Source organism: Salmo salar, chromosome 18 (genome assembly GCF_965601325.2).
Source record: "Salmo salar chromosome 18, fSalSal1, whole genome shotgun sequence".
NCBI lineage: Eukaryota > Metazoa > Chordata > Actinopteri > Salmoniformes > Salmonidae > Salmo > Salmo salar.
In genome coordinates, this window is record NC_138308.1 from 1,255,001 (window position 1) to 1,268,512 (window position 13,512).

The following is a 13,512-nucleotide window of genomic DNA, read 5'->3' on the forward strand; positions in this document are numbered from 1 at the left end:
TGTGTATTAACCGGTGTACCAGTGTGTGTGTATTAACCGGTGTACCAGTGTGTGTGTATTAACCGGTGTACCAGTGTGTGTACTAACCGGTGTACCAGTGTGTGTGTATTAACCGGTGTACCAGTGTGTGTATTAACCGGTGTACCAGTGTGTGTGTATTAACCGGTGTACCAGTGTGTGTGTATTACCGGTGTACCAGTGTGTGTATTAACCGGTGTACCAGGTGTGTGTATTAACCGGTGTACCAGTGTGTGTGTATTGACCCGTGTACCAGTGTGGATTGACCCGTGTACCAGTGTGTGTATTGACCCGTGTACCAGTGTGTGTGTTGACCCGGTATTGACCCGTGTACCAGTGTGTGTATTGACCCGTGTACCAGTGTGTGTATTGACCCGTGTACCAGTGTGTGTATTGACCCGTGTACCAGTGTGTGTATTGACCCGTGTACCAGTGTGTGTATTGACCCGGTATTGACCCGTGTACCAGTGTGTGTGTTGACCCGGTATTGACCCGTGTACCAGTGTGGACTAACCGGTGTACCAGTGTGTGTATTAACCGGTGTACCAGTGTGTGTTTGACCCGGTATTGACCCGTGTACCAGTGTGGACTAACCGGTGTACCAGTGTGTGTGTTGACCCGGTATTGACCCGTGTACCAGTGTGGACTAACCGGTGTACCAGTGTGTGTGTATTGACCCGGTATTGACCCGTGTACCAGTGTGGACTAACCGGTGTACCAGTGTGTGTATTGACCCGGTATTGACCCGTGTACCAGTGTGGACTAACCGGTGTACCAGTGTGTGTGTTGACCCGGTATTGACCCGTGTACCAGTGTGGACTAACCGGTGTACCAGTGTGTGTGTTGACCCGGTATTGACCCGTGTACCAGTGTGGACTAACCGGTGTACCAGTGTGTGTGTTGACCCGGTATTGACCCGTGTACCAGTGTGGACTAACCGGTGTACCAGTGTGTGTGTTGACCCGGTATTGACCCGTGTACCAGTGTGGACTAACCGGTGTACCAGTGTGTGTGTTGACCCGGTATTGACCCGTGTACCAGTGTGGACTAACCGGTGTATCTCTGCAGTGTATCTGGGGATGTGCAGCAACAGGCTGCTTCTCTCCAGCAGCACCAACACCAGCTGGGCCAGCAGCCTCTCATCTGATACCTCCACACACACACACACCACACACACACACACACACACACACACACACACACACACACACACACACACACACACACACACACACACACACACACACACCACACAGTTACCACGGTACACACACACACATCACACACAGCTTACCACGGTAACACACACACACAGTACTTATATACACAAAATACATGCGTGTGTGTGTGTGTGTGTGTGTGTGTGTGTGGTGTGGTGTGGTGTGTGTGTGTGTGTGTGTGTGTGTGTGTGGTGTGGTGTGTGTGTGTCGTGGTGCTGTGTGTGTGTGTGTGTGTGTGTGTACCGTGGTAACTGTGTGGTGTGTGTGTGTGTGTCTGTGTGTGTGTCTGTGTGTGTGTGTGTGTCTGTGTGTTACCGTGGTAACTGTGTGTGTGTGTGTTACCGTGGTAACTGTGTTGAAGTAGACGTGCAGCAGCACTGGAACACTTTGAGCTGATTGGATGACTCTGGACCAATCAGCTGCCTCCATCAGCAGGTCATGGAGCACGCTCAGTCTGTCCATGGTATCACCTGGGGAGAAATACAGTAATGTTACTGTAGTGGTATTACAGTAGTGGTATTACAGTATTACAGTAGTGGTATTACAGTAGGTATTTTACAGTAGTGGCATCATAGTATTACAGTAGTGGCATTACAGTAGTGGTATTACAGTAGTGGTATCATAGTATTACAGTAGGTATATTACAGTAGTGGTATTACAGTAGTGGCATTACAGTAGTGGTTTTACAGTAGTGGTATTACAGTAGTGGCATTACAGTAGTGGTATCATAGTATTACAGTAGTGGCATTACAGTAGTGGTATCATAGTATTACAGTAGGTATATTACAGTAGTGGTATTACAGTAGTGGCATTACAGTAGTGGTATTACAGTAGGTGAGTATTACAGTAGTGGACATTACAGTAGTGGTATTACAGTAGTGGTATTACAGTAGTGGTATCATAGTATTACAGTAGTGGCATTACAGTAGTGGCATTACAGTAGTGGTATCATAGTATTACAGTAGTAGTATTACAGTAGTGGCATTACAGTAGTGGCATTACAGTAGTGGTATCATAGTATTACAGTAGGTATATTACAGTAGTGGTATTACAGTAGTGGCATTACAGTAGTGGTATTACAGTAGTGGTATTACAGTAGGTATATTACAGTAGTGGAATTACAGTAGTGGTATTACAGTAGTGGTATTACAGTAGTGGTATCATAGTATTACAGTAGTGGCATTACAGTAGTGGCATTACAGTAGTGGAATTACAGTAGTGGTATTACAGTAGTGGTATTACAGCAGTGGTATTACAGCAGTGCAGTAGTGGCATTACAGTAGTGGTATTACAGTACAATAGATGTATTACAATAGTGGTATTATAGTATTACAGTAGGTGTATTATAGTATTACAATAGTGGCATTACTGTAGTGGTATTACAGTAGGTATATTACAGTAGTGGCATTACAGTAGTGGTATTACAGTAGTGGCATTACAGTAGGTATATTACAGTAGTGGTATTACAGTAGTGGTATTACAGTAGGTATATTACAGTAGTGGTATTACAGTAGGTATATATTACAGTAGTGGTATTACAGTATTACAGTAGGTGTATTATAGTATTACAGTAGGTGTATTACAGTAGGTGTTTCACAGTAGTACAGTAGTGGTATCACACTAGTAATATTACAGTAGTGGTATTATAGTATTACAGTAGTAGTGGTATTACAGTATTATAGTAGTGGTATTACAGTATTGGTATTACAGTAGGTGTATTATAGTATTACAGTAGGTGTATTATAGTATTACAGTAGGTGTATTACAGTAGGTGTTTAACAGTAGTACAGTAGTGGTATCACACTAGTAATATTACAGTAGTGGTATTATAGTATTACAGTATTGGTATTATAGTAGTACAGTAGTAGTGATGGTATTACAGTAGTATCAGTAGTAGTGGTATTACAGTATTGGTATTATAGTAGTACAGTAGTAGTAGTGGTATTACAGTAGTATAGTAATGGTATTACAGTATTATAGTAGTAGTGGTATTACAGTATTACAGTAGTGTCAGTAGTAGTGGTATTACAGTAGTAGTAGTATTACAGTAGTATCAGTAGTATTACCAGACCCCGCCTCCCCTCTCAACAGGAACAGGAAGAGGCCTCTATGGGCGGGGCTTCAACACAGTTACCATGGTAACACAAACACTAGTAATATTACAGTAGTGGTATTATAGTATTACAGTAGTGGTGGTATTACAGTAGTAGTGGTATTACAGTAGTAGTAGTGTTACAGTAGTATCAGTAGTGGTATTATAGTATTACAGTAGTAGTAGTATTACAGTAGTATCAGTAGTATTACCAGACCCCGCCTCCCCTCTCAACAGGAACAGGAAGAGGCCTCTATGGGCGGGGCTTCAACACAGTTACCATGGTAACACAAACACTAGTAATATTACAGTAGTGGGTATTACAGTAGTAGTGATATTACAGTAGTAGTAGTATTACAGTAGTATCAGTAGTGGTATTACAGTAGTAGTGATGGTATTACAGTAGTATCAGTAGTATTACCAGACCCCGCCTCCCCTCTCAACAGGAACAGGAAGAGGCCTCTATGGGCGGGGCTTCGGAAAGCTTCCAGCGACGACAGACCGCGGCCTCCTGGCTCAGACACAGGGAAGCAAGCGGACCTGACGGGCACCGATCACCGTGTTACATGTGTTTTCTGCACTGCTCTGATCTTTCCCTGAAATGCTTCTTAGGTACATTGTGAATGTTATTGATTGAATTGAATTTTTTTACAGAGATAACTTAGAATACACTAAGTATTTACTGTGTGTTACAGTTGAAGTCGGGAAGTTTACATCCACTTTAGGTTGGAGTCATTTAAAACTCGTTTTTTCAACCACACTACAAATTTCTTGTTAACAAACTATAGTTTTGGGCAAGTCGGTTAGGACATCTACTTTGTGCGTGACACGAGTAATTTCTCCAACGATTGTTTACAGACAGATTATTTCACTTATAATTCACTGTATCACAATTCCAGTGGGTCAGAAGTTTACATCCACTAAGTTGACTGGTGCCTTTAAACAGCTTGGAAAATTCCAGAAAACGACGTCATGGCTTTAGAAGCTTCTGATAGGCTAATTGACATCATTTGAGTTAATTGGAGGTGTACCTGTGGATGTATTTCAAGGCCTACCTTCAAGTTAAACCATTTAAAAGGCAATGCTACCAAATACTAATTGAGTGTATGTAAACTTCTGACCCACTGGGAATGTGATGAAAGAAATAAAAGCTGAAATAAATCATTCTCTCTACTATTATTCTGACATTTCACATTCTTAAAATAAAGTGGTGATCCTAACTGACCTAAGACAGGGAATTATTACTAGGATTAAATGTCAGGAATTGTGAAAAAAAGTGAGTTTAAATGTATTTGGCTAAAGGTGTACCTGAGCTGAAGGATGAGCGCAGCAGTGAGACAGGGCAAGTCCAGTAGAGAGTGCAGCAGCTCCACTGCAGTCCCAGCCGTGACCAGAGAGGGCAGCACATCCACATAGTCAGATACCAGGCCTGGACTGTCCCACGCTAGGAACTACAACACATCCACATAGTCAGATACCAGGCCTGGACCCACGCTAGGAACTAAAACACATCCACATAGTCAGATACCAGGCCTGGACTGTCCCCACGCTAGGAACTAAAACACATCCACATAGTCAGATACCAGGCCTGGACTGTCCCCACGCTAGGAACTACAGCACATAGTCAGATACCAGGCCTGGACTGTCCCCACGCTGGGAACTACAACACATAGTCAGATACCAGGCCTGGACTGTCCCCACGCTAGGAACTACAGCACATAGTCAGATACCAGGCCTGGACTGTCCCCACGCTGGGAACTACAGCACATAGTCAGATACCAGGCCTGGACTGTCCCCACGCTGGGAACTACAACACATAGTCAGATACCAGGCCTGGACTGTCCCCACGCTGGGAACTACAGCACATAGTCAGATACCAGGCCTGGACTGTCCCCACGCTAGGGAACTACAGCACATAGTCAGATACCAGGCCTGGACTGTCCCCACGCTAGGAACTACAGCACATAGTCAGATACCAGGCCTGGACTGTCCCCACGCTGGGAACTACAGCACATAGTCAGATACCAGGCCTGGACTGTCCCCACGCTGGGAACTACAACACATAGTCAGATACCAGGCCTGGACTGTCCCCACGCTGGGAACTACAACACATAGTCAGATACCAGGCCTGGACTGTCCCCACGCTGGGAACTACAGCACATAGTCAGATACCAGGCCTGGACTGTCCCCACGCTGGGAACTACAGCACATAGTCAGATACCAGGCCTGGACTGTCCCCACGCTGGGAACTACAACACATAGTCAGATACCAGGCCTGGACTGTCCCCACGCTAGGAACTACAGCACATAGTCAGATACCAGGCCTGGACTGTCCCCACGCTGGGAACTACAGCACATAGTCAGATACCAGGCCTGGACTGTCCCCACGCTGGGAACTACAGCACATAGTCAGATACCAGGCCTGGACTGTCCCCACGCTGGGAACTACAGCACATAGTCAGATACCAGGCCTGGACTGTCCCCACGCTGGGAACTACAGCACATAGTCAGATACCAGGCCTGGACTGTCCCCACGCTAGGAACTACAGCACATAGTCAGATACCAGGCCTGGACTGTCCCCACGCTAGGAACTACAGCACATAGTCAGATACCAGGCCTGGACTGTCCCCACGCTGGGAACTACAGCACATAGTCAGATACCAGGCCTGGACTGTCCCCACGCTGGGAACTACAACACATAGTCAGATACCAGGCCTGGACTGTCCCCACGCTGGGAACTACAGCACATAGTCAGATACCAGGCCTGGACTGTCCCCACGCTGGGAACTACAACACATAGTCAGATACCAGGCCTGGACTGTCCCCACGCTGGGAACTACAGCACATAGTCAGATACCAGGCCTGGACTGTCCCCACGCTGGGAACTACAGCACATAGTCAGATACCAGGCCTGGACTGTCCCCACGCTGGGAACTACAACACATAGTCAGATACCAGGCCTGGACTGTCCCCACGCTGGGAACTACAGCACATAGTCAGATACCAGGCCTGGACTGTCCCCACGCTGGGAACTACAACACATAGTCAGATACCAGGCCTGGACTGTCCCCACGCTGGGAACTACAGCACATAGTCAGATACCAGGCCTGGACTGTCCCCACGCTGGGAACTACAACACATAGTCAGATACCAGGCCTGGACTGTCCCCACGCTAGGAACTACAACACATAGTCAGATACCAGGCCTGGACTGTCCCCACGCTGGGAACTACAACACATAGTCAGATACCAGGCCTGGACTGTCCCCACGCTAGGAACTACAGCACATAGTCAGATACCAGGCCTGGACTGTCCCCACGCTGGGAACTACAGCACATAGTCAGATACCAGGCCTGGACTGTCCCCACGCTGGGAACTACAGCACATAGTCAGATACCAGGCCTGGACTGTCCCCACGCTGGGAACTACAGCACATAGTCAGATACCAGGCCTGGACTGTCCCCACGCTGGGAACTACAACACATAGTCAGATACCAGGCCTGGACTGTCCCCACGCTAGGAACTACAGCACATAGTCAGATACCAGGCCTGGACTGTCCCCACGCTGGGAACTACAGCACATAGTCAGATACCAGGCCTGGACTGTCCCCACGCTGGGAACTACAGCACATAGTCAGATACCAGGCCTGGACTGTCCCCACGCTGGGAACTACAGCACATAGTCAGATACCAGGCCTGGACTGTCCCCACGCTGGGAACTACAGCACATAGTCAGATACCAGGCCTGGACTGTCCCCACGCTGGGAACTACAGCACATAGTCAGATACCAGGCCTGGACTGTCCCCACGCTGGGAACTACAGCACATAGTCAGATACCAGGCCTGGACTGTCCCCACGCTGGGAACTACAGCACATAGTCAGATACCAGGCCTGGACTGTCCCCACGCTGGGAACTACAGCACATAGTCAGATACCAGGCCTGGACTGTCCCCACGCTGGGAACTACAGCACATAGTCAGATACCAGGCCTGGACTGTCCCCACGCTGGGAACTACAGCACATAGTCAGATACCAGGCCTGGACTGTCCCCACGCTGGGAACTACAGCACATAGTCAGATACCAGGCCTGGACTGTCCCCACGCTGGGAACTACAGCACATAGTCAGATACCAGGCCTGGACTGTCCCCACGCTGGGAACTACAACACATCCACATAGTCAGATACCAGGCCTGGACTGTCCCCACGCTAGGAACTACAACACATAGTCAGATACCAGGCCTGGACTGTCCCCACGCTGGGAACTACAGCACATAGTCAGATACCAGGCCTGGACTGTCCCCACGCTGGGAACTACAGCACATAGTCAGATACCAGGCCTGGACTGTCCCCACGCTGGGAACTACAGCACATAGTCAGATACCAGGCCTGGACTGTCCCCACGCTGGGAACTACAGCACATAGTCAGATACCAGGCCTGGACTGTCCCCACGCTGGGAACTACAGCACATAGTCAGATACCAGGCCTGGACTGTCCCCACGCTGGGAACTACAGCACATAGTCAGATACCAGGCCTGGACTGTCCCCACGCTGGGAACTACAGCACATAGTCAGATACCAGGCCTGGACTGTCCCCACGCTGGGAACTACAGCACATAGTCAGATACCAGGCCTGGACTGTCCCCACGCTGGGAACTACAGCACATAGTCAGATACCAGGCCTGGACTGTCCCCACGCTGGGAACTACAGCACATAGTCAGATACCAGGCCTGGACTGTCCCCACGCTGGGAACTACAGCACATAGTCAGATACCAGGCCTGGACTGTCCCCACGCTGGGAACTACAACACATAGTCAGATACCAGGCCTGGACTGTCCCCACGCTAGGAACTACAGCACATAGTCAGATACCAGGCCTGGACTGTCCCCACGCTGGGAACTACAGCACATAGTCAGATACCAGGCCTGGACTGTCCCCACGCTAGGAACTACAGCACATAGTCAGATACCAGGCCTGGACTGTCCCCACGCTGGGAACTACAGCACATAGTCAGATACCAGGCCTGGACTGTCCCCACGCTGGGAACTACAGCACATAGTCAGATACCAGGCCTGGACTGTCCCCACGCTGGGAACTACAGCACATAGTCAGATACCAGGCCTGGACTGTCCCCACGCTAGGAACTACAGCACATAGTCAGATACCAGGCCTGGACTGTCCCCACGCTGGGAACTACAGCACATAGTCAGATACCAGGCCTGGACTGTCCCCACGCTGGGAACTACAGCACATAGTCAGATACCAGGCCTGGACTGTCCCCACGCTGGGAACTACAGCACATAGTCAGATACCAGGCCTGGACTGTCCCCACGCTGGGAACTACAGCACATAGTCAGATACCAGGCCTGGACTGTCCCCACGCTGGGAACTACAGCACATAGTCAGATACCAGGCCTGGACTGTCCCCACGCTAGGGAACTACAGCACATAGTCAGATACCAGGCCTGGACTGTCCCCACGCTGGGAACTACAACACATAGTCAGATACCAGGCCTGGACTGTCCCCACGCTAGGAACTACAACACATAGTCAGATACCAGGCCTGGACTGTCCCCACGCTGGGAACTACAGCACATAGTCAGATACCAGGCCTGGACTGTCCCCACGCTGGGAACTACAACACATAGTCAGATACCAGGCCTGGACTGTCCCCACGCTGGGAACTACAACACATAGTCAGATACCAGGCCTGGACTGTCCCCACGCTGGGAACTACAGCACATAGTCAGATACCAGGCCTGGACTGTCCCCACGCTGGGAACTACAACACATAGTCAGATACCAGGCCTGGACTGTCCCCACGCTGGGAACTACAACACATAGTCAGATACCAGGCCTGGACTGTCCCCACGCTAGGAACTACAGCACATAGTCAGATACCAGGCCTGGACTGTCCCCACGCTGGGAACTACAGCACATAGTCAGATACCAGGCCTGGACTGTCCCCACGCTGGGAACTACAACACATAGTCAGATACCAGGCCTGGACTGTCCCCACGCTGGGAACTACAGCACATAGTCAGATACCAGGCCTGGACTGTCCCCACGCTGGGAACTACAGCACATAGTCAGATACCAGGCCTGGACTGTCCCCACGCTGGGAACTACAGCACATAGTCAGATACCAGGCCTGGACTGTCCCCACGCTGGGAACTACAGCACATAGTCAGATACCAGGCCTGGACTGTCCCCACGCTGGGAACTACAGCACATAGTCAGATACCAGGCCTGGACTGTCCCCACGCTGGGAACTACAGCACATAGTCAGATACCAGGCCTGGACTGTCCCCACGCTGGGAACTACAACACATAGTCAGATACCAGGCCTGGACTGTCCCCACGCTGGGAACTACAGCACATAGTCAGATACCAGGCCTGGACTGTCCCCACGCTGGGAACTACAGCACATAGTCAGATACCAGGCCTGGACTGTCCCCACGCTGGGAACTACAACACATAGTCAGATACCAGGCCTGGACTGTCCCCACGCTGGGAACTACAGCACATAGTCAGATACCAGGCCTGGACTGTCCCCACGCTGGGAACTACAGCACATAGTCAGATACCAGGCCTGGACTGTCCCCACGCTGGGAACTACAGCACATAGTCAGATACCAGGCCTGGACTGTCCCCACGCTGGGAACTACAGCACATAGTCAGATACCAGGCCTGGACTGTCCCCACGCTGGGAACTACAGCACATAGTCAGATACCAGGCCTGGACTGTCCCCACGCTGGGAACTACAGCACATAGTCAGATACCAGGCCTGGACTGTCCCCACGCTGGGAACTACAGCACATAGTCAGATACCAGGCCTGGACTGTCCCCACGCTGGGAACTACAACACATAGTCAGATACCAGGCCTGGACTGTCCCCACGCTGGGAACTACAACACATAGTCAGATACCAGGCCTGGACTGTCCCCACGCTAGGGAACTACAACACATAGTCAGATACCAGGCCTGGACTGTCCCCACGCTGGGAACTACAGCACATAGTCAGATACCAGGCCTGGACTGTCCCCACGCTGGGAACTACAACACATAGTCAGATACCAGGCCTGGACTGTCCCCACGCTGGGAACTACAGCACATAGTCAGATACCAGGCCTGGACTGTCCCCACGCTGGGAACTACAACACATAGTCAGATACCAGGCCTGGACTGTCCCCACGCTGGGAACTACAGCACATAGTCAGATACCAGGCCTGGACTGTCCCCACGCTGGGAACTACAACACATCCACATAGTCAGATACCAGGCCTGGACTGTCCCCACGCTGGGAACTAAAACACATCCACATAGTCAGATACCAGGCCTGGACTGTCCCCACGCTAGGAAGTACAACACATAGTCAGATACCAGGCCTGGACTGTCCCCACGCTAGGAACTACAACACATAGTCAGATACCAGGCCTGGACTGTCCCCACGCTGGGAACTACAGCACATAGTCAGATACCAGGCCTGGACTGTCCCCACGCTGGGAACTACAGCACATAGTCAGATACCAGGCCTGGACTGTCCCCACGCTGGGAACTACAGCACATAGTCAGATACCAGGCCTGGACTGTCCCCACGCTGGGAACTACAGCACATAGTCAGATACCAGGCCTGGACTGTCCCCACGCTGGGAACTACAACACATAGTCAGATACCAGGCCTGGACTGTCCCCACGCTAGGGAACTACAGCACATAGTCAGATACCAGGCCTGGACTGTCCCCACGCTGGGAACTACAGCACATAGTCAGATACCAGGCCTGGACTGTCCCCACGCTGGGAACTACAGCACATAGTCAGATACCAGGCCTGGACTGTCCCCACGCTGGGAACTACAACACATAGTCAGATACCAGGCCTGGACTGTCCCCACGCTGGGAACTACAGCACATAGTCAGATACCAGGCCTGGACTGTCCCCTGGGAACTACAGCACATAGTCAGATACCAGGCCTGGACTGTCCCCACGCTAGGGAACTACAGCACATAGTCAGATACCAGGCCTGGACTGTCTCCACGCTGGGAACTACAGCACATAGTCAGATACCAGGCCTGGACTGTCCCCACGCTGGGAACTACAGCACATAGTCAGATCCCAGGCCTGGACTGTCCCCACGCTGGGAAATACAGCACATAGTCAGATACCAGGCCTGGACTGTCAACACGCTGGGAACTACAGCACATAGTCAGATACCAGGCCTGGACTGTCCCCACGCTGGGAACTACAGCACATAGTCAGATACCAGGCCTGGACTGTCCCCACGCTGGGAACTACAGCACATAGTCAGATACCAGGCCTGGACTGTCCCCACGCTGGGAACTACAACACATAGTCAGATACCAGGCCTGGACTGTCCCCACGCTGGGAACTACAGCACATAGTCAGATACCAGGCCTGGACTGTCCCCACGCTGGGAACTACAGCACATAGTCAGATACCAGGCCTGGACTGTCCCCACGCTGGGAACTACAACACATAGTCAGATACCAGGCCTGGACTGTACCCACGCTAGGAACTACAGCACATAGTCAGATACCAGGCCTGGACTGTCCCCACGCTGGGAACTACAGCACATAGTCAGATACCAGGCCTGGACTGTCCCCACGCTAGGAACTACAAAACATAGTCAGATACCAGGCCTGGACTGTCCCCACGCTAGGAACTACAGCACATAGTCAGATACCAGGCCTGGACTGTCCCCACGCTGGGAACTACAACACATAGTCAGATACCAGGCCTGGACTGTCCCCACGCTGGGAACTACAGCACATAGTCAGATACCAGGCCTGGACTGTCCCCACGCTGGGAACTACAACACATAGTCAGATACCAGGCCTGGACTGTCCCACGCTAGAAACTACAACACATCCACATAGTCAGATACCAGGCCTGGACTGTCCCCACGCTGGGAACTAGAACACATAGTCAGATACCAGGCCTGGACTGTCCCCACGCTAGGAACTACAGCACATAGTCAGATACCAGGCCTGGACTGTCCCCACGCTGGGAACTACAGCACATAGTCAGATACCAGGCCTGGACTGTCCCCACGCTGGGAACTACAGCACATAGTCAGATACCAGGCCTGGACTGTCCCCACGCTGGGAACTACAACACATCCACATAGTCAGATACCAGGCCTGGACTGTCCCCACGCTGGGAACTAAAACACATCCACATAGTCAGATACCAGGCCTGGACTGTCCCCACGCTAGGAAGTACAACACATAGTCAGATACCAGGCCTGGACTGTCCCCACGCTAGGAACTACAACACATAGTCAGATACCAGGCCTGGACTGTCCCCACGCTGGGAACTACAGCACATAGTCAGATACCAGGCCTGGACTGTCCCCACGCTGGGAACTACAGCACATAGTCAGATACCAGGCCTGGACTGTCCCCACGCTGGGAACTACAGCACATAGTCAGATACCAGGCCTGGACTGTCCCCACGCTGGGAACTACAGCACATAGTCAGATACCAGGCCTGGACTGTCCCCACGCTGGGAACTACAGCACATAGTCAGATACCAGGCCTGGACTGTCCCCACGCTAGGGAACTACAGCACATAGTTAGATACCAGGCCTGGACTGTCCCCACGCTGGGAACTACAGCACATAGTCAGATACCAGGCCTGGACTGTCCCCACGCTGGGAACTACAACACATAGTCAGATACCAGGCCTGGACTGTCCCCACGCTGGGAACTACAACACATAGTCAGATACCAGGCCTGGACTGTCCCCACGCTAGGAACTACAGCACATAGTCAGATACCAGGCCTGGACTGTCCCCACGCTGGGAACTACAACACATAGTCAGATACCAGGCCTGGACTGTCAACACGCTGGGAACTACAGCACATAGTCAGATACCAGGCCTGGACTGTCCCCACGCTGGGAACTACAGCACATAGTCAGATACCAGGCCTGGACTGTCCCCACGCTGGGAACTACAGCACATAGTCAGATACCAGGCCTGGACTGTCCCCACGCTGGGAACTACAACACATAGTCAGATACCAGGCCTGGACTGTCCCCACGCTGGGAACTACAGCACATAGTCAGATACCAGGCCTGGACTGTCCCCACGCTGGGAACTACAGCACATAGTCAGATACCAGGCCTGGACTGTCCCCACGCTGGGAACTACAACA

General features: G+C 51.2%; 1 protein-coding gene across 1 annotated transcript in view; it reads right to left on the reverse strand.

The window, feature by feature from the left end:
* The window catches only part of ap5z1 (adaptor related protein complex 5 subunit zeta 1), an 88,031-nt gene that overhangs the window by 5,201 nt on the left and 69,318 nt on the right, over positions 1 to 13,512 (reverse strand). The window contains 4 exon segments of the mRNA NM_001173809.1: positions 1,071 to 1,168; positions 1,581 to 1,708; positions 3,752 to 3,870; positions 4,639 to 4,781. Coding sequence (NP_001167280.1) covers positions 1,071 to 1,168; positions 1,581 to 1,708; positions 3,752 to 3,870; positions 4,639 to 4,781 — 488 coding nt within the window.